At 45.0% G+C, this 26300-nt stretch overlaps 2 protein-coding genes across 3 annotated transcripts; both read left to right on the forward strand.

Moving 5' to 3' along the window:
- Positions 1-1777: 1777 nt before the first annotated feature.
- Positions 1778-20184, forward strand: LOC119312447 (ankyrin repeat and SOCS box protein 14-like). 2 transcript variants are annotated; one of them, XM_037588170.1, is made up of 13 exons: positions 1778-1923; positions 2012-2083; positions 2427-2594; positions 2688-2822; positions 3434-3573; positions 4232-4315; positions 4447-4572; positions 4992-5144; positions 18434-18508; positions 18677-18756; positions 18867-19056; positions 19333-19938; positions 20047-20184. In XM_037588170.1, exons 1-9 carry the CDS (start codon positions 1869-1871, stop codon positions 18461-18463), a joined length of 963 nt encoding a protein of 320 aa, XP_037444067.1. In that variant the 5' UTR covers positions 1778-1868; the 3' UTR covers positions 18464-18508; positions 18677-18756; positions 18867-19056; positions 19333-19938; positions 20047-20184. The 2 variants fall into 2 exon arrangements, with proteins under 2 accessions (XP_037444067.1, XP_037444066.1); XM_037588169.1 differs by lacking the exons at positions 18434-18508; positions 18677-18756; positions 18867-19056; positions 19333-19938; positions 20047-20184 and adding an exon at positions 6006-6312.
- A 3709-nt stretch (positions 20185-23893) lies between these two features.
- Positions 23894-25080, forward strand: LOC119310434. Its single transcript, XM_037586191.1, has 4 exons — positions 23894-23911; positions 24343-24426; positions 24532-24797; positions 24915-25080. The coding sequence occupies exons 1-4, from the start codon at positions 23894-23896 to the stop codon at positions 25078-25080; spliced, it is 534 nt and encodes a 177-aa protein (XP_037442088.1).
- Positions 25081-26300: the final 1220 nt, after the last annotated feature.

The following is a 26300-nucleotide window of genomic DNA, read 5'->3' on the forward strand; positions in this document are numbered from 1 at the left end:
CCACCATATTTCTTAGGGCGGCACACCGTCGCCCATTTCAACATATGGTATTTCTTTTTAAGCCCAGCTCCCTCCTAAAAGAATTTGGAGCGCGGGGTATCAAACTTCCCATGCACCCCATCTTCCAACAAGAACATACCCATCGTAAACAGAGGGAGGGAGGACAAACTAGAGTTGGTAAGAATCAATCTATCCGCAGAAGACATGAAACGCCCTCGCCACGGACTAACCCTATTGGCAACTTTACCATACAATGGCTCCCATTCCGAGATGGCAAGCTTTTTATGCGGGATCGGCAGCCCAAGGTACTTAATTGGAAAACTCCCTAGTTTACAATTAAGGAGGTTACCTATCCTCACTTGGTCATGTTGCTCCATTCCCATGATAAAAACTTCACTCTTGAGGAAATTAATCTTGAGCCCCGATAACATTTCAAATGCTAAAAGGAGCAACTTGATAGATGCAATGCTGTGTTCATCGGGTTGGAACAACAACATCGTATCATGAGGCTAATCTGTAACGCGGAGCACTGATTCTTCGTTTTAGCCCAGAAAACAGCGAATCCGACAGGTGGGTAAGGCTAACCTGGAAGGAATGACTGGTTCAAGGCCCCCCTAGAGCTAGAGTAAGGAGGGTGCTTAAGAAGGGTGCGATTCTAGACGGGGTTTGGGGCAGGTTGGGTGGGGGAGGGTGTTGAAACCCCTAACTGCATCTAGTGGGCATTTTCATGGTTGGTACAAACATCCAAACATGCTCGTGGGCTTCGTCCGAACTTCGAGACGTCTCATCATTATGTGCTTCATGTGACGTGCTCGAAAGATCCAACAACTATTTAGCAAGTGGTATCATACAACAGTTTGTATCATGATTCGTTTAGAGGCGAGGGCCGGGGGTTATGTCGTGCAATCGCGCAAGGGCATGCGCATACGGGTCGACCTCAACCGACGACCACAGGTGATGTGGCCGTGACTCATTAAAGGCCGAGTATTTTTTTTCAACGGGAGGCGATGTTTTCGTTGATAGCGAGATGCCTTAGGTGTTTTCGACAATCTCAAGATCTACTGATTCAGTCTTTCGGAGGTACTCACAAAAGTAGGGTGTGCAAACATGTGTTCACAAAGATGAGTGTATATGTGTGTATATGACCATCTGCATCTTTTCATGTTTCTCAAAGCAAGTTCAAATTTAAAATTCAAAACCTGAATCCAAAAGCAAAGAAAAGGGAGGTTGTGGTCCTGGCTTCTGTCATCAGTGTCACTCAGATCACACCATGGGTGGGCATCCCATTGTGCGAGCTATACCTGGCCATTTGTCGGGCTGAGCCGGGCTTCGAGCCGGGCCTACCAAAGCCTGACGCGGAAAACCTAGGCCCAAGCCCAGCCCGGCCCAATTGTCGGTCGTAAAAATCAGGCCCAAGCCTGACCCATCATGCGAAAAGCCCGTGAGGCCTCATGCCGGGCCTCTTCCTTAAACTATGAATATGTCGATCCTGAGCCTGGCCCGGCCCAACCATCGGGCTAAATATATAGGCCCAGGCCCGGCCCATGGGAAAAGGTCGGGCCGTACGGGCCGGGCTGCCCATGGCGGGGTATAGTGCAAGTGCACCCACTCCTAGAGGCGAATCTTGTACGACCCGCTTGTGAGAGAGCATGTCGGAGGGTGGCCCACCTATCAGCCTCCCCATGCGGCCGGGTCGCACGTACGACCCGGTCGTACAGGATTATTTTGCCCCACTCCCCTCCCTTTTCCCGCCCTTTTTATTCCCCACCTCCTCTCCCCGGCTCCAGAAGCTTCCTTCGACTCCTTGCTCCTTGCCACGCACCGCCGCCGCCGCCACCGGCGAAGAGGAGGAGGGCGAGGGGGGGAGGATGGGAACCGGACATATACCGCTGCCTCGCCTGTACGAGTTCCTCCTCGGCAAAGGTGACCTCGCACCCTAACCTGTCCGACCGCCGCCGGTTGTACGGCTCCCCCTCTGGTCGTCTCATCATTTCACTCGCTTTTTGTGCAGAGCGCGACCGTTGGTCGCCGGAGGCCAGGTTCATCGAAGCCGCCCACAACGGCGACATCGGCAAGATCAAGAGTAAGTGCCGCCTTTCACCAAATCCCCACGCCCCTCCCTCTCCCTCCATGACGTCCCGCGTCACTGAGCTCGCTAGATCTGGCCAGGGGCCTAGGGTTTAGCTGCCGTGTGTGCTCCGTTCTTGATCTGGCCGCGGATTGCGGCTCCGGGATGCCAATTTCGGTCGTGATTTAGGTTTCAGTGCTCTGGTTTGGGGGCAAATCGGGGGTTTCAGACCAGATTCTTGCCCCCCTTCCTAAGAATCAGGGGCGATTTCTTTCTGATTCAGATTACAGTACATAGATGCTACGTCCTTGCCATGATTCCTGACTAAAAGTGCCCCCTTTTTTGGTCTGAACTGCAGAGATTGCAAAGGAGATGGACGTGCAGGGGCGTGGGATCCCGGTGACGGTGGCCAGCACCACCTACATGGGCATGAACGCCCTCCATGCCGCCGCCGGCTGCGGCAGCTTCTCTGTCTTCCAGTATCTCGTGGAGGAGGTCAAGATGGATGTCGACTTGCCCGCTCAGCATACGTTCAGGCATTTTTGATCCTGATATAAGCACATTTTGTTTTATGACTTTATCATCAACTTCAGGTGAGCTGTGAGCGTCTTAATGATAGAGTTTACACCCGTGGCGCATGCCGTCACCAATGGCAACCTTCCTGCCGTCAAGTACCTCATTGATCATGGCGCTGATCTGCATCAGCAACGTGCAGAGGGAAACATCACCCTTCTTCATGTAGCTGCAGTTCATGGTATGAAAAGGAACTTCACTTGAATTTTAGTACTTACTTTAGCATCGCTTGTTTTGTGCTGGACCTACCATGGTGATAAAAATGGATTTACTTTACCAGGAGCTAGACTAAGCTAGCCTAATAGAATTTTTTTTCCTGTTCCCATACATTAAAAGTAGCCTGATCTTATTTGCTTCTCATGTTCATTGGGGTCTGAATAGTGATCAATCTTATGAGTTTCTTCATATGTATTGAAATAAGAGTGCTCTAGGTTGGAGAAATAAGAAGTGCAGCTTCTAGGGACTCTAAAGCGCTTCAATGAGAGACAACTTCTAGTTATTGGCTGATTCCTAATTCCCCGCTCTCAGATATGTAAAGATTCCACGTGTCATCGTATTGCTACCAATCTTGTTAGTCTATCCATTGGAACTAGTTTCCTGAGAAATGTTCGTCTACTTTACCTCCTTCTTATGTTGACTGATTATGGTCATTCTTTCTGTATGCCTATTTAGAGAAATGTGAAACAACAAAAATCCTTCCCCCACTAGTAATTTGAACTTTGCCGAGCAAAAATGTTTTGTTCATGTCATTTATTGGTAATAGTATTATGACCCTTTTCTTCTTTTCTTCAGGGTACTCTGAAATAGTTAAGTTTCTTCTTGTGAGGGGAGCTGACGTCGATGCATTATCAGATCTTGGGACAGCACTCGCGGATGCTGCCATTAGAGGATATCCTAGTATTGTCAAGACCCTTTTGGAGCACAATGCAGATGTACTATTCAAATTATTTGTTGATATGATGTCTTTTAACTCCAATTCCCCCTTTTGCTGGGTTTTTGCTACTTTCTCCAATTGTTCCCACCTGTAGCTGATGGCTTTTTTTTGGTTGGTGACTAACTATGCCATGCCAAAAGTTAGGCAAGCTGGTTACCCGTTCAGTTCACAGCCACACTTGTGCCAAGATTCCTTTTCTACAAGTTGGGTTCCATGTGTCACTGACTAAAAAAGGTGTGGTAGGATTCACTTAGGCTTGGCAAAGTATGCCACTCATTTTATCATCTAATCTTAGACATGTTTTGCAAAATGTTGTGGCAAATATCATCAACCTTCATAAACCAACCAAACAGGCCCTGCTGTAGCTGTTAATGTGTGAGCTAGAGTAGGCATGGTGGGACTAGTCTAAAAAATTAATGGTAGCAAGCGGACATAAGACTATATAGCTATATTCTACTCCATCCGTCCCATAATATAAGATTTTATTACAACAAATATGTGAGTATATCGGTTGTAATAAAATCTTATATTATGGGACGGACGGAGTATATTCTTACGAAAGAAGTATCCTCTCAGCGCTTTTTCCCCAAACAAATCCCATCTTTTTGTTGGAACTGTCATATTTTGGCACCAAAGTGAAGTTCTTTTTTTTCCAGCCCAACGACACTAGATGTCAGTTTGGACCTTTAAGCATGGCATTACAAAAATCTTCCGTAGCCTGTGTGAAGCTATTGATTCAGGTATAGTATCCTCTGCTTATAATACAGCAGGAATGCTGGATTTCTATAGACTGATGTTTGATTTAGCTATCTTTGTATTACCTACTTGAAAACCATATGATTGGCTTGTCCTCTATACTTGGATCTGATAGGGTGGAGCTAATGTCAGTAGTGATAGTCCTCGGGATAATCTTTTGGTGAAGGCTGCAGAGAAGGGCTTAACTGAAGCTATCAAGTGCTTGTTGGAAGCTAGCGCAAACCCAAATGTTCCTAACACAGTAAGAATGCTCTTTTTTGTCACATTCTTGTGTCTTTCTTGTCTTTGTAATTTCAGTAGACTTGTCCTATACAGATATGCTACAACCGTATGAGTTATGATGTCAGTACAACTAGATGATGCTCCTTTTCTAAAAAAACTAGATGAGATGCTATCTGTAAAATTAAAATAAAAGGCTGTGCTAAGTTACCTTTTTTGATTTTTTTTGCATACGCTTGCTATTGTTTTGCCTTGTCCCCTTCGTGCCATGTCTTTAATTTAGTCAGATATACATAGATGTGCCACACTAGCACCACGTCGACCTATTATATGATGGTAGTGAATCAATATGGACATATGGTTTGCATATCATGTCTAGAATATTTCTTATTTCTTCATGTTCAGTATTGCCTTTCTAAAGCTTTCGTTGTTCCTCAACAGTTTGGTAGACTGCCAATAGAGTTGGCTGTTGAGTATGGTACACGGGAAGATGTTGAGATTCTCTTTCCGTTCACCTCACCCATTTCAACTGTGGAAAATTGGAGCGTTGATGGAATCATTAGTCATGTGAAGATGGAAATCAAGCAACTAGAGGTATACCACTGCAAAATTTCTTGCACACCCGGGGCAATTTTGGTGCACTTTAACTCTCTTGAATGTGTTGCCGTTAAGTCCATGTTTAACTAACACTCGTAGATCAGGAACTACCATAGTTAGCCTCCTATTCCAGACTCGTCAAATGTGCATGTGTTTCCTTGCTCCTGCTTTGCCACCTAAGCTCTGTTCCTGAAAATCATTTTATCTGAAGGATGTTAAAAATAACATGTAGCCAATTCATTTTTAGTAGATGTCTTTATTCCTGTTGGCCTAGCAACTGAGAACTGGATTTTGCTTCTTTTGATCTCCATCTTCGGGCCGCCATGATCATCATCCTCACCGGCATGACATCATGATTTCCATCATCATGATCTCCATCATCGTGTCTTCATGAAGTTGTCTCACTAACTATTACTTCTACTACTATGGCTAACGGTGTAGATTCACTCATTTTGCTCCGTATGTAGTCTCTTATTGGAATCTCTAAAAAGACTTATATTTAGTAACAGAGGAAGTAATAATGACTGATAAACAGTACTACATTAGTCATTTTATTCCTTGCCTTTATTCTCGTGCTCATGTCGAAATAAACTTATACATAGTAGGTTTAGGGAATCTGAGCAACAAGTTGAAGCTTCTCCTTTCGGCGAAGCGTTAACCCAAACGACTCAGCCATATCAACCCCTGCGCTGGTAGCCATCTTATTCGGAACATCTCAATCAAAATGGTACATGAGATTTGCTAACATAACCTCCATGGTGGCGAACCCGAAATTCATCCCTGGACAAATCCTTCGCCCGAACCCAAATGGCAGGAACCTAAGATCTTTGCCCCTCATCTGGGTGTCCACATCGCCAGCTTGATCCTGCAGAAACCTCTCAGGCCAGAAATCTTCTGGTCTCTCCCAAGACGATGGATCCCTCCCTAGGGCCCAGGCATTCACAAGGACGGGTGTGTTGGAGGGTATCAATATCCGTCGATCTTGCAGTAGTCAGCGGTGGAGAAGTGCGGGAGGAGGAAGGGCGCTGGTGGGTGCATGCGCAGCGTCTCCTTGATGGTTGCCCTTAGGTAGGCCATGCTGCTAAGGTCCTCCTCTGTTATCATGTCTAACTTTTTTCCTTGGGATCTTACCTCCTCCTGTAATTTTTTCAGAATGTGTCTGTTGTTCATGAGCTCAGCCATGCCCACTGGTGGAAAAAGGGCCTTTGGTCGCGGTTCGCAACTGCCATTAGTCGCGGTTGCGCAACCGCGACCGAACGGGCGCGACTAAAGGCCCCACCCTTTAGTCGCGGTTGCTTAAGAACCGCGACTAAAGGCCCGTCCACGTGGGCGCCAGGTGGCCGTCGGGGCGGAGGACCTTTAGTCGCGGTTCTTCTGGCCAACCGCGACTAAAGGCCGCCGCAGGTTTAGGGTTTTAGCCCCCCCCCTTAAACATGTTTTCTGTTTAATTTGTATTGTTTTATTTCTTTTGTGCTTTATTTTAATTTTGAAGGAGTTTCACATATTCTACGGTACTACATACATGCATATGAATGTACAATTTCAAACAAATTTGAAATTAGAACCAAAAAGAATTCAAGAGGAATATACAATATATATTCAATATCATCGGATGACCATATACAATTTTGAACAAGTTTCCATACATAATTTAATGCATATAAAGTTCTACGTCCTCGTAATGGTGTTCTCCTTTAGGATGGAGGACTTCCCTCCTGAACCATCCAGCTAGTTCCTCTTGAAGTGGTCGGAAGCGAGCTTCTGGACTAAGCATCATCCGGAGGTTATTCCTCTGAGCATTGGTATCACTCGGAACCCGCTCAGAGGTGTATCTCCGGATCATCTCACAAACATAGTATGCACATAGATTGGTCCCCGCTGGCTGAATATCCTCACCATTCTTAGCCTTTGACCTTTTGAATTCTAGCTCTTTTTTGAATTCACCGACCTTTGTATCTACGAACCGTCTCCAAACCCTACGAGGCAAAGAAAATTAAATGAACAAGAGAGTTATTAGTTACTTGATATTAGGAAATGAACGAAATAGGCCGATCGATATAGAGCGCAAATGAATGAAAATAATTACTTCTGCAGCATTCTTCTCATGTCGCCCCAAAGCTTTGGATCCTTATTCAGAGAGTCGTGGACGAGACATTCTGAGGTGTCAACTTTAATTACTAGCAGAATCCAGTGAAACCTGCGGACACGATACATGCACAGTACGTCATGCATAACTCATCGATTAGCCGGCCACATACCATGCATGGAGTAAACAAAAGAGAATGTGCTCAAGACAGAAACACTCACCCAAAATGGTAAGGAAATAGAATATCACTTTTGAGTTCCTGCTTTGTAAGAAACTGCCACAGGTCTGCCTCCATGTCGGCGGGGTGATGCTCCAACACATATCCATTAACGATGTGTGGGTCAATGAACCCAACATCATGGATGTTCCTTACTCTGCATTCCTTAATCTTCATTCTGCATGTATAATAGCGGACACAACAATATAGTTAGGACATATATATAGTGCAGGCAATATGAACGAGATGGGGTAGAAATAAATCACTTACAGAACATAGCAACTGATGATAGATTTGTCGAGCTCGCGCAGATTGAAAAGCTGGAACAATTCACTCAGATGAATTTGTACATAGTAATGTTTGAAGTGATGCTCATATCTAACTTCCGCATAAATATATTCTTTGGCGTTTTTATTTTTTATGTAACCCTTGTACCATTTCAGCAGACCTTTCATTTGTGGAGGTAGATCCTGTTCCGGCGCAGGCTCGACGAGAGGCCCATTCTTCACATATGTAATTACTACCTCCTTCACTGGCGCCTCATCAAGGCCTAACATTTCACGAAGAGTAATACCTAAGTTGGCCGCTTGTTCTCTGGCACTCGTTACAGTCAATCCATGTGCTGCCGCAGCTGCTATGATATCGGGGTCATCCGGACCAGCGGCTTTCACTATAAGCGGGGCAATCGATTGTTTACTTTGTTCCCCGAGCTGGGCAACTCGTTTCCCGCTTTTTTTACTTTCTAATTCCGTTTTCTCGGCCTCCTCCAAGGCTTTGTTCTCCTGGTTCTCCGCCCGCTCTTTCTTCTCCTTCAACATGAGTGCCTGCCTACGAAGTTCACATGCATAGTCGTCAGGCAGATTCTTCGCGGCTTGGGACGGTGTGCTCAAAAATGACTTAGCCCACTTCTTTTGCTCATCAGAAAATACTGGCTTGGGCTCGGGCTCTCTTTTCTTCTTGCAGTCCGCCTTCCATTTCTCATGATCAGCAGCCGCGGCCGCGGCAGTTTCCTCGGCACTATGTTCCCAAGGCCTTGTGGGGAGAGGCTTCAATGATGGCTCTGGTACCTTTGTGGTCTTAGGTACATAAGGGTCCGGGTTAATAATCCAGGACTGCTTCTGCTTCTTTGCCGGAGGTGGATTGGGGGGCGGCGTCTGATCACCCGCCGGACGAGGACTGGGGGGCGGCGTCTGATCACCCGCCGGACGTTGTGGACTGGGGGGCGTCGGCTGACGTGACGGAGGTGTAGGTGAACCGCCACCACCGTAGGGGGGTGGACTTGTTGTCCTTGGCGCCTCGCCTGGAAACTTGATAAACTTCTTTTGCCATAGAATGAAATGGCGCTTGACATCTCCAAGTCTTTTCTCCCCTTCAGGTGTAGCAATGTCAATCTCCAGGTCCTCAAACCCTTGGACTATGTCCTCCACCGTGACACGAGCATAGCCATCTTGAATGGGGGTGTTGTGGTGGAGTGCTCTAGGTAAACATGGTAAAGCACTGCCGATGGCTACCTTCACGGACATGTTCCCGATAGGATAATACAGATGACATTCTTTCATCTCCTTTATATCGTCCACGGGGTAGCGAGGAGGCTCCGGTGCAGTAATTTCGACCACCAGAGGCTCCGGTGCAGTAATTTCGACCACCAGAGGCTCCGGTGCAGTAATTTCGATCGTTGGTGCATCTGCACCAGCCGGTGGGGCCTCCGTGGAAGCCACACTGCTTCTCCGCTGCTGGCTTCTGAGATCCGCTGGATGATCTTCATGCTGCGCCCGAGCTGCATCTCGTTCGGCTACTAGTACACTCACGGTTTTCTTCATCACATCCATTTCCGATGCCAACCGCGCCACAACATCTGCTTCCCGATCCATCTTTCTCTTCCGGCTTCTGTAACCGTACGGGTCATCGTTCTGGGGGAACCCTATTTTCCACGGAATGTGCCCCATGCCTCGTACACGTCCTCCGTGTTCAGGATTCCCGAGGGCTTTTGTCAGCGCGTCGTTCTCTCTGTTGAACTTGATCTTCCCCTCTTGAGCATCCCTCATTGCGTCAATAAGGGCTTGGGTGGGTTTAATTATTTTGCCCCGGTAAACACAGTCCCCTGTCTCCGGGTTCAGCGTTCCCCCATGCCCGTACCACCTGCTTTTGGCCCTTGGGTCCCATCCCTCCGTACCTGGACGGATTCCTCGCGCCCTCAGCTCGTTCTCCATCTTCTCCCACCTAGGCTCCCAAAGGCGATACCCTCCTGGCCCCATAATATGATTGTACTCCTTCTTAGCCGCATTTTCCTTATTTTTTTCGATATTTGAATGAACTGCTCCGATTTCTTTTGCTTCACAAATTCTGGCCAATCATGTTTCAGTTTCTCATATTTTCCTTTGAAATCCGGAGTCTTGTTCTGCTTGACAAAGTCATGGGCTAGATTTTGCTTGAATTTCCGGAATGCGTCGGCCATCTTATGAAGAGCGAACTGTTTGACTAGCCTCCTCCTCTCCTTGTTTTCCTCAATCTTGTTACCCTCCTCATCGAATTTTTTGTATTCCGGAGGTAGAACGAAATGTTCCATAAGCTTTTTGAAGCAATCTTTTTTTGTTCTCTTATCGACAAAAGTGAAACCAGCAATTCGTGCCTTCTTTGGCTTATTCCACTCCTGGACGGTGATCGAGACGTTGTCTCTAACAATGGCTCCGCATTGGTTGACAAACTTGGTGGCGTTCTTGCGGGGCTCCAGCGGCCTGCCGGTTGCACTGTCGACAACCTCGATGGTGCATGTTTCTCCTTGTTTCATCGTCTTGGTTGCGCCACGCTTTGACGACGTACTCGATTGTTTCGACGATCCGGCCGAGGGCTAAAATAAGAAAGAGAGTCGCGCGCGTTAGTCCACACATATTTATTCAAATCAGTTAGTTTGTATCACCAGAGGCTCAATGTATATATATATATACCTCAGCGCCGGAGGTGGTTGCTACTTCCATTTGAAGATCGTCGTTTATCGACGTTTGTTCGGCATCATCTTGCTGACGGCGCCCTTCATCTTCACCGTCAAGGTTCAGATAAGAAGAGATATCATCTTCTTCTTGTCCGGTCGGCACATATAGAATATCACCGTTTATGATGCCGAACATATGTGCTTCACCGTCCGGATCATAGTTGTCCATAATCGGGTCAGCTCTATCGTCCGCCATTATGTCAGTCCTGAAAACATGTAGTAAAAACAAATTAATTAAGTGAAGAAGGGGGGCGGTGGCGGTGGCGGTGGCGAAAGGGCGGTGGCAAAAGGAGGGGGCGAGGAAGGGGTGGGAGAGGGTGTCGCGGTAGAGCGCGAGACGGGGCGGCAGACGACGGCGTCACGGAGAGGGAGGCGAGGACAACACACATGTATAACCCTCGCCGCCCCCTCTCGATCCAAAAAAAAACACCGCGCGCATCGCCGCCCCCCTCGCCGCCCCCTCTCCGTATATGCGCGGGGTCGTGTACATTTTTTTAAAGCGGGATCGTTGTACATTGACGCGCGGGGTCATTGTATATATTGATTATCAAGTTTTACTTTTTTGTTGTTAATTATCAAGTTTTATATACGTTTTTTTGTTAATTATCAAATTTTACGGTTTTTTTGTTAATTATCAACCTTTGGTCGCGGTTGGCCAGAACAACCGCGACTAAAGGTATTTTTCAAAATACTTTTTCTTTTTCAAAATCTTAAAAATACAAATAATATATCAGAAAATTCAGAAAAATAAAACTAATTCAATTCAATATGTTAAAAACACAAATATTATATCAAAAAATTCAGAAAAATAAAACTAATTCAATTCAAAATTCTAAAAATACAAATAATATATCAAAAAATTAAGAAAAATAAAACTAATTCAATTCAAAATGTTAAAAATACAAATAATATATCAAAAAATTCAGAAAAATAAAACTAATTCAATTCAATATGTTAAAAACACAAATATTATATCAAAAAATTCAGAAAAATAAAACTAATTCAATTCAAAATTCTAAAAATACAAATAATATATCAAAAAATTAAGAAAAATAAAACTAATTCAATTCAAAATGTTAAAAATACAAATAATATATCAAAAAATTCAGAAAAATAAAACTAATTCAATTCAATATGTTAAAAACACAAATAATATATCAAAAAATTCAGAAAAATAAAACTAATTCAATTCAATATGTTAAAAACACAAATATTATATCAAAAAATTCAGAAAAATAAAACTAATTCAATTCAAAATTCTAAAAATACAAATAATATATCAAAAAATTAAGAAAAATAAAACTAAGTTTGGTACAATAAATTATCAGTGGTATCTCGAATCATTCGAAAATGGACACCAAACACATCACGGGTAATATAATTCACATGATCCATTCAACAAAGTTCGGTACAATAAATTATTACACATCATTTCTTCCCTTGTGTCCCTGCTTGCTTACGATTGTGCCGTATCCATGGAGCATCCTCATCATTTAACTTAATGCTTGGGTCGGTGTTCACTTTGAAGGGCGAAATTTCAGCAAACATATTATAATCTTCTGACATGTCTGTCTTGTCCTCCACTCCCACGATGTTTCTTTTCCCTGAAAGAACAATGTGGCGCTTTGGATCATCGCATGATGTACTGATCGTTTTCTTATCTTTCCGTTTCCTCGGTTTGCTATTCATGTCCTTCACATAGAAAACCTGAGCGACATCTTTCGCTAGGACGAATGGTTCGTCAAGGTAACCAAGATTGTTGAAATCCACCATTGTCATTCCGTATTGCTGGTCCACCTTTACCCCACCTCCTGTTAGCTTGAACCATTTGCACCGGAACAAAGGGACCTTAAAGGAGGGTCCATAGTCAAGTTCCCATATCTCCTCTATGTAACCATAATATGTGACCTTTTGCCCATTCTCGGTTGCTGCATCAAAGCGGACACCACTGTTTTGGTTGGTGCTCTTTTTATCTTGGGCGATCGTGTAAAATGTATTCCCATTTATCTCGTACCCTTGGAAAGTCGTTATAGTCGAAGATGGTGTCTTGGCCAACATGTACAGCTGATCTACAACATCATTGTCATTCATTAAATGTTTTCTCAACCAACTGCCGAAAGTCTCCATGTGGGCCTTCCTAATCCAGGACTCAGGCTTCCCCGGGTTGTCCGAGCGTAAAATATTCTTGTGTTTCTCAAAGTACGGAGCCACCAAGCTGGAATTGGTCAGTACAGTGTGGTGTGCTTCAGTCAGAGAATGGCCGTCCATACATGTCGTTGATTTCCTTCCGATCGTGCCTTTTCCACTTAGTCTCCCCTCGTGCCGCGATCGAGGAAGACCAATCGGCTTAAGGTCAGGAACAAAGTCAACACAAAACTCAATTACCTCCTCATTTCCATAGCCCTTGGCGATGCTTCCTTCTGGCCTAGCACGGTTACGAACATATTTCTTTAATACTCCCATGAACCTCTTGAAGGGGAACATATTGTGTAGAAATACAGGACCGAGAATGAAAATCTCTTCGACTAGGTGAACCAAGAGGTGCGTCATAATATTGAAGAAGGATGGCGGGAACACCAACTCGAAACTGACAAGACATTGGATCACATCGTTCTGTAACCGTGGTAGATCTTCTGGATTGATTACCTTCTGAGAGATTGCATTGAGGAATGCACATAGCTTCACAATGGCTACTCGAACATTTTCCGGCAGGAGCCCCCTCAAAGCAATCGGAAGCAATTGCGTCATAATCACGTGGCAGTCGTGAGACTTCAGGTTTTGGAACTTTTTCTCCGCCATGTTTATTATTCCCTTTATATTGGACGAGAATCCAGACGGGACCTTCATACTGCTCAGGTATTCAAAAAAGATGACCTTCTCTTCTTTGGTCAGAGCGTAGCCGGCACGACCTTGAAACCATTCCGGATGCCGGTCATCAGGGTCTTTCAAACGTTGCTGGTCCTGCCGTGCTTCCTTTGTATCATTTGTCTTCCCATACACGCCCAAGAAGCTTAGGAGGTTCACGCAAATATTCTTCGTAACGTGCATCACGTCGATTGCAGAGCGGACTTCTAGGACTTTCCAATATTCTAGCTCCCAGAATATAGATTTCTTCTTCCACATGGCTGCGTGCCCGTCAGCTCCCTTCGGAACTGATTGTCCGCCAGGACCCTTTCCAAAGATGACTTTCAAATCCTTGACCATATCAAATACCTCAGCACCAGTGCGTTCCGCAGGCTTCGGCCGGTGATCTGCCTTGCCGTTGTAATGCTTGCCTTTCTTTCTTACTGGATGAATTTTCGGAAGAAACCAACGATGCCCAAGGTACACGTTCTTCTTACAATTTGGCAAATGTACACTTTCAGTCTCATGTAAGCAGTGCGTGCATGCATTGTATCCCTTATTTGACAGTCCCGAAAGGTTACTAAGAGCAGGCCAATCATTGATGGTTACGAAAAGCAACGCTCGTAGGTTAAATTCCTCTTTTTTGTGCTCATCCCACACACGGACACCAGGTCTGCCCCACAGCTGTAAAAGTTCATCAACTAATGGCCTTAGGTACACATCGATGTCGTTGCCGGGTTGCTTCGGACCTTGGATGAGCACTGGCATCATCATGAACTTCTGCTTCATGCACAACCAAGGAGGAAGGTTGTAGATGCATAGAGTCACGGGCCAGGTGCTATGGCTGGAGCTCTGCTCGCCAAAAGGATTCATGCCATCTGTACTTAGACCAAATCTTATGTTCCTTGCGTCAGCTGCAAAATCTTTGAACTCTCTGTCGATCTTTCTCCATTGCGTTCCATCTGCGGTGTGTCTCAACTCCCCGTCCGACTTACGGTCCTCTTTGTGCCATCGCAACAACTTGGCATGCTCTTTGTTCCTGAACAGACGTTTCAACCGTGGTATTATAGGAGCATACCACATCACCTTGGCGGGAACCCTCTTCCTGGGTTTCCCGCCCTCAACATCGTCACCAGGGTCATCGCCTCTGATCTTATAACGCAATGCAGTGCATACCGGGCATTCATTCAAATTCTCGTATTCACCGCGGTAGAGGATGCAGTCGTTGATGCATGCATGTATCTTCAGAACCTCTAAACCTAGAGGGCAGACAACCTTCTTTGCTTCGTACGTACTGGCGGGCAACTCGTTATTCTTTGGAAACATATTCTTCAACATTTTCAGCAAGTTTTCAAATGCCGAGCCAGCTACACCTGCCTGTGCCTTCCATTTCAGCAAATCCAGTGTGCAACCCAGCTTTTTCAGACCATCATCGCATCCAGGGTACAACGACTTTCTGTGATCCTCTAACATGCGATCCAAATTCTCCCTCTCCTTTTCAGTTTCGCAGCATCTCCGTGCATCAGCAATGGTCCGACCAAGATCATCAACGGTCTCATCACGTGCCTCTTCTTCACCTTCACCTTCACCTTCCCCTTCACCTTCCCCTTCACCTGCCCCTTCACCTTCCCCTTCACCTTCAGCATCCTCCATGAAAGTATCACCGAAATGAGCAAGATAGCTTTCATCGATGAAATCATCCCCTTCTTCATCTTCTTCCATTATAACCCCTCTTTCTCCATGCTTGGTCCAACAATTATAGCTTGGCATGAAACCGTGCCGAAGCAGGTGCAGGTGAACTTCTCTTGAGGAAGAGTAACCCTTCTGATTCTTACAGTCAACACATGGACAGATAACAAAACCCTTCTGCTTGTTCGCATTAGCCACTACGAGGAAATCTTTCAAACCCGTAGTGAACTCGCGGGAGAGTCGGTTACCGTACATCCACTGCCGATTCATCTGCATTATTATAATATAAAATATATAATTAACCATCATGCATTTGTTAAAGTAACTAGCTATAAACAATAGAAATTAAACAATGAACAACACACATGCATATTTTATCAATGACACACATGCATGAAAGGTTCAAGTTGCTAACCGCGATCGAGGAGGAACCTCAAGTGTGGCTCCAACACTTCATATCATGTTTGTTTCACGCTGTTGGGCATTTCATCAAACACCTTGTGTGCATAAGAGGAACCAAAAGCAAACCTACACCCCCTTGTGAAGAGAAGTGGCACCAAATGGCTAAGTGAGTGCGCTGAACTGGTATATATAGGGGAGGAGCTTTAGTCGCGGTTGGCCAGGCCAACCGCGACTAAAGGCCTTTGGGCACCTTTAGTCGCGGTTGGCCTGGCCAACCGCGGCTAAAGCCCCTCACGTGCACCAGCTGGCCACCGAGCGCCCTGGCCCAAGCCTTTGGTCGCGGTTCGTCTGCCGAACCGCGACTAAAGACTTCATTAGTCGCGGTTCCTACAGTTTCGCGACTAATGGGGCTGGACGGAAGCCTCTTTTTCTACCAGTGGCCGTACTCCAATGTCAGATAAGATGTTTCTATGCCTACCTCAAACATGTCCTGTTAAGATCAAACGATCCAACTTAGCGTGTGTGTCTGTTGATCATATCACCACATAAGTACTATATATATATATATATAATTGTGAATGAACTCTTAATATACTACTTATATACTCCCTCCAGCTCGAAATATTATACTGTAGTAGTATGACAACAGTATAGGAAGACACGGACAATTATTTGCAACGGGAAAAGTACAAGTGAATGTAATTATTACCACCAAGATGGCCTTGATGTTATCCGTAGTGAGACCGTACTCTTCCTTGAGAGAGAGCAGAAGATCTATGAAATCTGCTGCTTGCTGCTCGCCGGATGATGGTTTGCTGGGGTGCGGGTGTTCCTCAATGATCTCGTTGAACAAGTCGTCCCACCTCTTGTTGAGTCGTCGAGCCTTGACGGAAACCAGCCTCAAGAGCACATCGGCCATTACCATGTTTGGGGGGATGTAGTTCTCGAGGCTGAACCCGCCGAGAAGGGAGACGTTGATCTCCGTGAGCTCGCCGAAAAGCCTGTTCCGGCCTGCCTTGCGGTGGGATTCTCCGAGGACCGCACGGCACACGATGTCGTTGGTGTAGCCGGACAGGAGCTCGCTCATGTCCACCGCCGTGCCTCTGGTGGCCGTCTCACGGATCTTGTTGATAACGAGGCATTGTGGTCCTCACCCATGCTAGTCGAATGATGAGTAGCAGGAGAAGGGTGAGTGGCACAATGGACGCCGGGAAGCTGCTTACAACGGCTGTAACATGCGTGAGTGGGCTGCTGGGTGGACACGACACGAGGATGATTCAATTCCTCCGACGACGACGAGGAGTCGGCCAGCCCACATCGGTGGCTGCGTTAATTATTGTTATATTAATGCATCTCAATCTTGGAAGCCTCCCCCCCAAAAAATCTCCCTAAATGCTAAAAAGCAACTGAGTGCTGGTTGTCACGTTTCAGCACTCACCTTTTAGCACCGTCCGATCGGCGCGATCGAACCCAGGTATTCCTGGTCGGGACGATCGGTTCGTCCTCCCCCTGTTGACACGTATTCACCTGGAGGCCCACCACTACCCACGCGCCCCGTCCGTTGCCTCACTGTTCGAAACTGCCACCACCCAATCCTCCCAATCCGCCCCATTCTCTCCCCTTCTCTCCCTCCCCCCTCGACGCCAATCCCCCAAGCCGCTGTTCAACCGCGGCCCCCAAACCGCCCGACGCCGCCGACGGCTGCCGGAGAGCGGAGGGCGTGCGCGGCGGCAGTGATTGAGCGACAAAGCCCCGCGAGTGTGCATAGGTGCGCGCGGCCCTCGGAGAATACGGCGGAACGGGTCCAATCTCGTCGCGCACAGGGTCAAAAAGGGTGCGTGCTGAAGGTCGCAGACGGCGCTGCGTGTCCGGTGTCCTAGCGTTCTGGATGATTCTGGATTCCTAAGGTATGCACCCATCGCCGCCGTTCTCTCTGGTTTTCTTCGTGTGCTCCGTTGCAGAGGGTTTGGATTTAGCGGTGATTCATGCGAACATGGAGGTGGATTTAATCACGCGCCCATAGGTTGTAGTGGTTTTTGCTTCAGTTAGGGATGAATCGTGGTGCCTTCGTGGTGGGGAATCTCGGGGTCATGCCGTGAGGGATTTGGTGGCGTGCTGTCAGTCCTCGTGCAGATCTGTTTGGTCTGAGATGGGCATTTGCTTCTGGCAGATGTTTGGTGAACTTCGTTTAGGTTTTTTTCAGTAGTTGCTTAGATTTTTGCGCTAGAGTTGCCTGATTGAGGCTATTTTGAGGTGGCGAAATAGAACTCTCTGAAGAGTTGCCTCGAACAGCTTATGGAGTTGCTTCGATTTTTGCACTAGAGTTGCCTGATTGAGGCTATTTTGAGGTGGCGAAATAGAACTCTCTGAAGAGTTGCCTCGAACAGCTTACGGAGTTGCTTCGATTTTGTGCATGAGTTGCCTGATTTTGGCTTTATGAGTTGGCAAATTTAGAGCTGTTTGAACTACCAGGCGTTGGGGCGTTCACTAAGTTGATGTGACATTGTATACAAGTTGCCTGTTCAGCGTTGATTAAGTTGCCAAAACTTTGTTAGAGCTGTCTGAACTACCTTTACTGGGGCTGTTAACCGAATTGCTTCGACTTTTGTGCATGAGTTGCCTGATTGTGGCTTTATGAGTTGTCGAAACTTTAAAAGGTGTTTGTGTAGTTTAGTTTTCATTGAATAGCTTTGATAAGCGGTCGCCATTTGCAACACATATGCTAAAGTATCAGACTACAACTGACCACTTCACGAAATACTTGCTTTTTGTTTAGCCTTGTGTTTGGCACCACACATGGTGCTACCTGGACCGTGTCTCCCTGTTATACTCATGATAATAATTCATAGCTGTGCTTTGACAAGTGTTTTTGTTTGTTGTTTTCTACATGTATCTGTTATGGACATCTATTTACTGTGTTGTATATTTCCATCACATTTTTTTCAAAATTGCAAAATTGCCAATTGTATAAGAGGATTACAAGTTTTAAGATGCCCAAACTTTTCTTTTAATACATAAGATGTCTTATTAATGATGGTGTAGTTTGCTGAATTTTACAGATTGTTGTGGCAGCGTTCGAAACAGCATAGAAGTTGTTCGTTAGCTCGAACCAAAGTTGCCTAATCAGCACCTGCGTAAGTTTGTTTTTGTTGTCTAAACCAAGTTTGTGTTGCTTTAATGGTTCATCAGCGAGCTCTAGGAAATGTATTTTTTCATGTTTTTATAAGCAACCTACAGTGTTACAAGTAGTGAAGTCCTTTTTTTATCAGCAACCAGAAAATACTGTATTATGTGTTTTGCAGTGTCCAAAATGTCCGAGGCAATGAAGGAAAGTGATGGTCAGGGTTTACAAGCAAACCAAGAGGGTGTACGAGGAGCAGAGGTAAGACTTCTGAGCGTGGCACGGTGGAGTGTCTGTCATGTTTGCCATGTTCGAGTTTCGTGACCTTTTTGCAATGCGAAACAGACGATCAAATTTTCCCCCCAATGCAGGCACACTCACTACAGCAACAAAACCCAAATATAATTGGCGCGTATGCGCACCAAAGGAATAATTTGTCGTGGGAAGCGCCCGTCAGACATAGACAGCAATGCCAGTGCACAAGATGATGACTCAGAAGGCAAGGAGGTCATAGAGGAGGGTGAATCACAGCCAAAACGCCGAAAAACATCCGGAAATGAGGTATTCATTCATCACAGTCAAAGCAGTATGGATTTTGTGCGTTCTTTTTAGAAGTTGCGAGATGAATGTGTCATTTTTTACCAATTCTAGGTATGTTTTTTGGCTGTTAAATCGTGCGTAAGCAAGGCCACTAGCAGTTTTGAGCATGTTGAAGTTGTAAGAAAAAATGATGGTATTATGTATAGGAGAAACATTGCATCATCATGGAAACAATATTGATACTTGCTAATTTCTGTCACACAAAGTTTAACTTAGCTCATTTTTACACACTTGTAGGGTCGCAGGAACAGGGCATCACCAGCAAGGTTGTTCAAACTAAACAAAGACTTAGTGCAATTTCAGAAGGACGAGGTAATTCGAATTGAGTTTGGAGGTCTGTTGCAGATTGCAACATGTAGCATGCCAGGAGACTTAAGTCAGTGGGTTATGAAGCATTACGACCCCGAAATTTCCCAACTTGTTATCCCAGAGAGGGGCAAGATTCCAGTAGATGCAGCAAGTGTTCACAGGATATGGGGTCTGCCAAACAGGGGAAGGAAGGTTTGCTACGAGAATAGAGCAGATTACACATCCAAAATGTACAAAATCTTGAAGATCAGTACGAAAGGCTCACCAACACTAACATCTTGGTGCAAAATGATCAAGGATATGGCTGGGGCAGCAGATAACAATTTCCCGCGTGCTTGGTTGGCAGTTGCATTCTCCTGTTTCCTTGCTTCTACCATAAGTTTAAACATATCCCCACGGTGTTTTCCTGTTGTGATGCATGTGGATGCAATAACGGAGACGAATGTATGCTAGTTTGTAGTAGATCAATTAAAATTGGCATTCGTGGGAGCAGGTGATAAAAATGCAGTTTGCTGCTGCGTCATGCATTTAGTTGTAAGTCTATCTTGCTCTTTGTCCTTTTTTCCATAGTTTTTCATCTTCCTGCTCTTGTTGTTCATCTACTCATTCTTTCCGTTTTGTGTTTGATTTTGCCTCATGTAGCTGTTATATCTGGACTCATTGGATGTGGACGAACCGATCGCAAGCACGGTTCCAAGAGTGTCGGTTTGGGATTCTGATCTTATTTCCAAGGTCATTAAGAAGGAAAAAAAGGGCCGGGGGGAGTTTGGCAAGTTGCAGGTAAGTTTCCTCTTATGTTTGTGAAGCACATGATCATTCAGTCACTTTAATTTTCTTTCAGTTTTGTAAGGAGGTCATATAGAAGTCAGGCAACTTGCTAAGCAATTATCAGGCAACACACTATCATTAACTAGGCAACCACATTTTTTTCCTAAGCAACTCACCAGATCTGTGTTATCCCCAGGCAAAACATGTGTTGTTATTTTGTTAAACCAATCATAGGCAATACAGACTTATAATTTCAGGCAACCATACATTTAATGCTTGGCAACTCACAAATAGCTCGAATAGAGAAAGTTGCATACTCACCAGGGTTCTTTCCCTTTTTTCTGGACTTCTATTTTTGTTTGCATTTTTCTCACACTTCAAATTATAGCTCAAGACCGAGTTCGCTCGCTTTGCCGATGAAAGCTTATTTGGCAGTCTTGATCACGTCACAAAGTTCGTGGCAGCAAGGCTCCCCAACTCATATGACTCAAACGTGAGTTGGCTTATACATTCCTCTTTTTGCTTGCCTTTTTTGTACTTGTTCTAATATACGTGACCCCAATGTCTTCTCTCTCTCTCTCTTCTGGTGTGCGCAGAAACAAAAGAAGCTTGTCGGGATGGTGCATGAAATATGTTCTGAAATATCACACTCAATGGGCAAGCTTGTACAGGGAATTGGGAAACTTGACGACAATGGCGGCACAACTAGTGCGCCAGCAGCTGACAATGTTGCTCGTCCAAGTAGTTCACGTTCAAGGGAAAGGCGTGACGCCGGTGGAAATGACCCCCACACACTTCCCAGTGATGAAGAATCTTACCAGTCAGGGAGTGACACAGACGATGGCCAAGAAGACGAGAGTGAAGAATTAGACGGTGCTGAAGGTGACTCCGACAGCAATGATGATGATGGTGATGGGAACATGCATGGAGAGACCAACAGTGGCGGCGACAATGCCCAGGACCAGGAGGATGAGGAAGAAGAAACACGACGGGAGGAAGTAGAGGTAGATGTTGGAGACATTGAGACGGAAGATGAGAAGGAGGATGAAGATGGGGAAGAAGAAGAAGATGAGGAGGATGACGTGAACAAACATGAGGAGGACAAGGAGGGCGACGATGGCAGCGATGGTGGTGGCGGAAATGGGGGGTCTGGTGACCAGACTACTGGCAGAGGTCATAGTGGTGGCACTAATGAAGATCGGGCCAAGGATGGGAGTCATGAGCCAGCTGAAAACGACTCCGAAAGCAAAGAGGGTGCATCTATGCAGTATTGGATTAAGAGGAAACAAAACAGTCAAGAGATTGAAAGCCCAGAACAATTTTCGTTGTTGGATCTTGTGAAGCTAGATGTCAGAAAGGAGGGCACCCCTCCCGACTTCCCGATGCTGGAAGTCGCCTATGTGTCAGATGGTTTATCTGTTCGTTGGGAAATGAAACGGATTTTTAAAGAGCTGATTGACAGTCTGGAATTTAAGAAAACATTTGAATTCAGACTGGAAGATATCTGCCCCCGGAAGACACGAATCGAACTGATGCAACAAGTTTGTGATTTAAGTCACATGGCCACAGCAGCCGGACCTATGCATCAAGTCGCCGTAGCAGCAGCAAAAGGCCGTCCACCAAAGCCACCGAAGAAACAAAGGAAGGTGACCTTCATAGATCAACCAACCGTTGTAACATGTGATGTTTTGGATCAGCTGGGAGCTGAGTACATGAGCAGGAATGAAGCAAGAGGTCAAAGCATCCAAATGCCAGGAACCAGGCAGGTGGGTATAACTCAGAAGGCAACTACAGTAGAGAATCAGGCACCCACCTTTGAAATACAAGCAACCATGACCAACAGCAAGACAACCCCTGGGTTTGATCATTCAAGCAAACCAAGCATGCCAAGGGAGGACCCAGTTGCCCATTCAAGAAACTCAGCACCAGATGCAAGGAAATTGTCCGTTGATGCAAAGGAATCATATGTAAAGCAGTTGTAGGCAAGTAACAGTGCAGACTGGGCAACGTAGAACAAGAGTAGTGCAACTCATTGCCATATACAGGCAAGTCTGCCAGGGAAGTCAGCTGGCCCACTTGTTACAACAAACGGGGTTCAAAACAAACCTTATGATGGAGGAAAGGAACACTTAAGGAAATTTCACACACATAAAGTGGAGCAAACTGCAAATGAAACACTCCTTCCAGTTTTGGCAAGTAAGGGCAATAATGAGGCCAGTGAGGGGCACATTCAACCAAAGGCTACATTGAAACAACCTGCATCTGCCCAAATTACTATTTTGAAGAAGTCACCAAGCACTAAGCATCACCCAGCAATGGTATGAAAGAGGGAAACACTTGGGGATATCAATGGTTGTGGCCATCAAGAAGAAGGAAAAGAGTATTACAAGAACAACAGCAAACAAGGAAAACCAGCCACCAGAAATGCCTAGGCTAGAATTGAGTGAAGCAGCAAAAATCGATGATATCCTTGCAAAGTGCATTGTTACAAGCAGCAAGTTGGATCAAGGTCAGCTGGGCAGTACCATAGCCATGGGGGATGAATATTGCCCTGCACCTCCTTTCAATATAGGGCTTGATGAAATTTTTGGACCAAGCATGGTTGAAGATTTGGCAAGGCCTGCAGGGATGTTTGATGACTGTTGCCAACAAAATGGTTATGAGTTGCAGTCTGTTGATATTCCGGGAACAAGCATCGATGAAGGCGTGTTGGGAGTTGAACTGTCAAAGCAAATCATCGGGGCAAGCAGTGGCAATCTTGACATGTGTCCTGAAGCAAAGGGGAAAACACCCGCGGTCATCGAAATCCCTGATGAAGGTGTGTTGGAAGTTCAACTGTCACAACAAATCAATAGTGCAAGCAGAAGCATTGTTCACATGTACCTGGAAGCAAAGGAAAAAACATCCATGGTCATCGAAATCCCTGATGATGATTTGCTTTGGGACTTAGAAGAAATTGACTTAGCGTGTGAAGAAGCAGAGAAAAGGGCTCAAGGCAGAAGGACACAGTATAGCACGGAGAACTTATCACCTACCAACTTCCAAACGCCAGAGAAAACATGTGGGAAGGATGGATAAGTTGGTTCCAGTAGCAGCTCAGGAGAAATCATGAACAAATTTGAGAGACGCATCATCAAGCCACCAGCATGCAAGAGGTCACCTTTTGTGGATTACAACGAGAATAGGCTTTCTAACTGCACCCCAGCAGTAAACAGGTTGTATGCTGCAGTCCTTCTACACGCAAGATTGAGTGAGGAGGAGTCTGGACCTGAAGACATGAGGTATCACTGCCTGTCTTACACTCACTATCCCTTTTTATTTTACGGGAAGGCAAACAAAACAAATATATGTTGCAGGCAAACACCAACCAAATCCCTAGGCAAGTGATGTGTAAACTGCAGGCAAGCGATGTGATGACTGCAGGCAACTTTTATGCACACCATATATGAATGAAACAAAGGCAGCTAAAAGGGATAGTGAAATCACAATTCTAATGTAGTTCTTGTTCTTTACTTACACCTAATTACCCATACTCTATATGACTTATATGAGTTGCTTTTTTTCATGCAGCCCTACTATTGTTGATTACGGCGGTTACCATGTTTCACTCAGAGAACTCGCTGGCTCAATGAAAAAGACCGGTCATGTCAAGTCGCACGTGTTCGAACTAATTATCGACGCTATAATGCGGGACTTGCCTGCAAATTCCAAGAAGATAATCATGCCCGTCAGATTTTTGGTACATAGCCTTTTTCTCTTCTTTACTTTTTGCTCTTAAGCAGTTTGAGCAGCATTTTTCCATTTAAACCAACCCTTTTTCATTATAAATTGCTATAACCCTTTCTTTTTTTTGCATTTTGTAAGAATTTCTAGAAGGTAACAAAAATTGATACAACCCTTTTCTTTTGTAAGAATTGCTATATCCCCTTTCTTATTATCTTTACATACACCAGCCAATTTTCTTAGGATATCCAAAAACCCCTCAAATTGAAAAACACGACTCCCTCTCATTTTTTGCTAGACTTTTTCTAACAAGTTGCCCACAACACCAACAAGCTCAACAAAAACTGACTGGTAGCTCCATTTTGCTAGAACCTTAACAAAAAAGTTTCCCTCTTACGATGTGCATTTGCATTTTTGTTTTATTCTTATTCTTCATAATTATGGCAGATAAGGCTGCAGCAAATGATTTGGAACACTCAAGAGATAAATGCCAGATTCAACAAATCAAATCACTTGGATCGGAAGGATATGGTCAGTACCAAGTACAATGTTGTTGTCTTGTTTACATTTGGCATATATATAGCAAAATGTTTCCTGAATTGCTCTTTTTTCTTTGATCACACACTCGTCATGCAGATCATGTTCCCTATTCTAGAGAACTTAGACAGAGCAAATCTTGTATCAGCGAACCACTACTGGCTTTTCAATGTCAATATTAGGGACCGCAGGTTCGAGGTGTTCGATTCATGGAGGAGCCTGGCACAGAGCAAAACTCTTGACGACAACGCTAGATTGATTGCTGTAACAGTGCGTTCATTGTGGGACCAACACTACCATGAATCACGCGTAAGCTTGGATGATTTTCGCTTGAAGGAAATTGATGTTCCAAAACAAGATAATGAGTGAGTTCCTTTCATTGATTCTCCATCACAGAAACATGTCTTCTTCGTGCTTCTATATATGCTTTTTCATAAAATGTCCAGAAGTTCACACCCATGTTTTTTTTATGTTTTTGCAAGTTATGATTGCGGCATTTTCACTTCGACAATAGCGAGTGTGTGGAAAGCAAGGAACTTGCCAAACTTCGGTCCGAAAGACATCCCCAACATCAGGAAGAACATCACGAGTTCTTTAATTAACACAGTTGCCAAGAAAGCACCATGGCAGGCTATTTTGAAGCTTTGACTTGGTACAGGTTTGTCACACAGCACCATATATTTCTTTAGCATTAATAAGATAGCTTGTAGTACCTTTTTAAAAAAATTACACTGTCAAGTTATTGTCCAACTTATTGTCTTGAAAAAAGAAGGAATCAAAGACCCAAACACCAAGACAGGAATTAGTACAAAGGTCACAAAAATTAAATATTACATCTCATACGGCACAAGAGTTGCCTGACATCCAAGCTTAAATTGTCTAACACCCATATATGGTTGCCTAACATGGGGTGGGGGGGTGGTTGGGTGTGGTGGGGGTTATGATCTATGGTAATCGCAGAAGAAGACATGAATTCTAGTTCTTGATTTAGGAAGAGTTTGCCCCAAACTCCAAGACAGGAATCTAGTTGCTGTCATCTATTTTTTCCTTCTTCAAACCAAACGACCAGGGCAATTTGCTGCATTGTGTTCAGATGAATCGCAGAAGGAGCATTTGTTCTTCCTCTTCGGATGCAACTCCAGTGCTGACTGCAACCGTTTACTTTTCGCACGGCCTTTAGTTGTTGATTTAGGTGGATCCTTAAGAACCCCTGCAATTGGCGTAGACCACCCTGAGCCTGGTGTTGTTATAGCAGCTGAATTGGCTGCCATAGGACCAGTGGTAGTTGGTGGTATGTGACCAGGGTGCGCCGTACTACGACTCTGAGGTGGTGCAGGACCAGCCATGGGCAGAGCAGTCACTTTTTGTTTTTTTTTCTTGGTCTTGTTGAAATGATTAAGCTCTGTACGTGCCGCCCTCATGTGCTTCCTCAAAATTGCCGCACCAGCATCTGACCCAGAAGCAACTCAAGCTAGACTAGCAAAATCCATTGACAAGTTTGCTTGAGAACTAGCTTCTTCGATTGCGGTGGCATCTCATCCGGCTCTGCCTCAATAGAAGGTGCAGCACCTGGTATTGCTTGCTGTGTCCACCTTCTTAGTATGTATTGGGCAGGAATTGCATCGACACCAATGTGTGTAAATTTTTTCAAAATATGGCAACACAACATTCCATCTTTGGTCATCTTGCAACAGTCACATTTGTAGTCACCAGATTCGACTTCTGCTGTCACATAATAGCTTATAGAACCATAATTACCAACCCATCCTTCTCTGTTTGGGTAAAGCTCAAACAAACTAGCACCATGCGGACGAACATTGTATTTCCCAATTAGTGCAAACTCGGTTCGGAACTTGAGGTAAATGTCC

Source organism: Triticum dicoccoides, chromosome 5B, assembly GCF_002162155.2.
Source record: "Triticum dicoccoides isolate Atlit2015 ecotype Zavitan chromosome 5B, WEW_v2.0, whole genome shotgun sequence".
Classification (NCBI taxonomy): Eukaryota; Viridiplantae; Streptophyta; class Magnoliopsida; order Poales; family Poaceae; genus Triticum; species Triticum dicoccoides.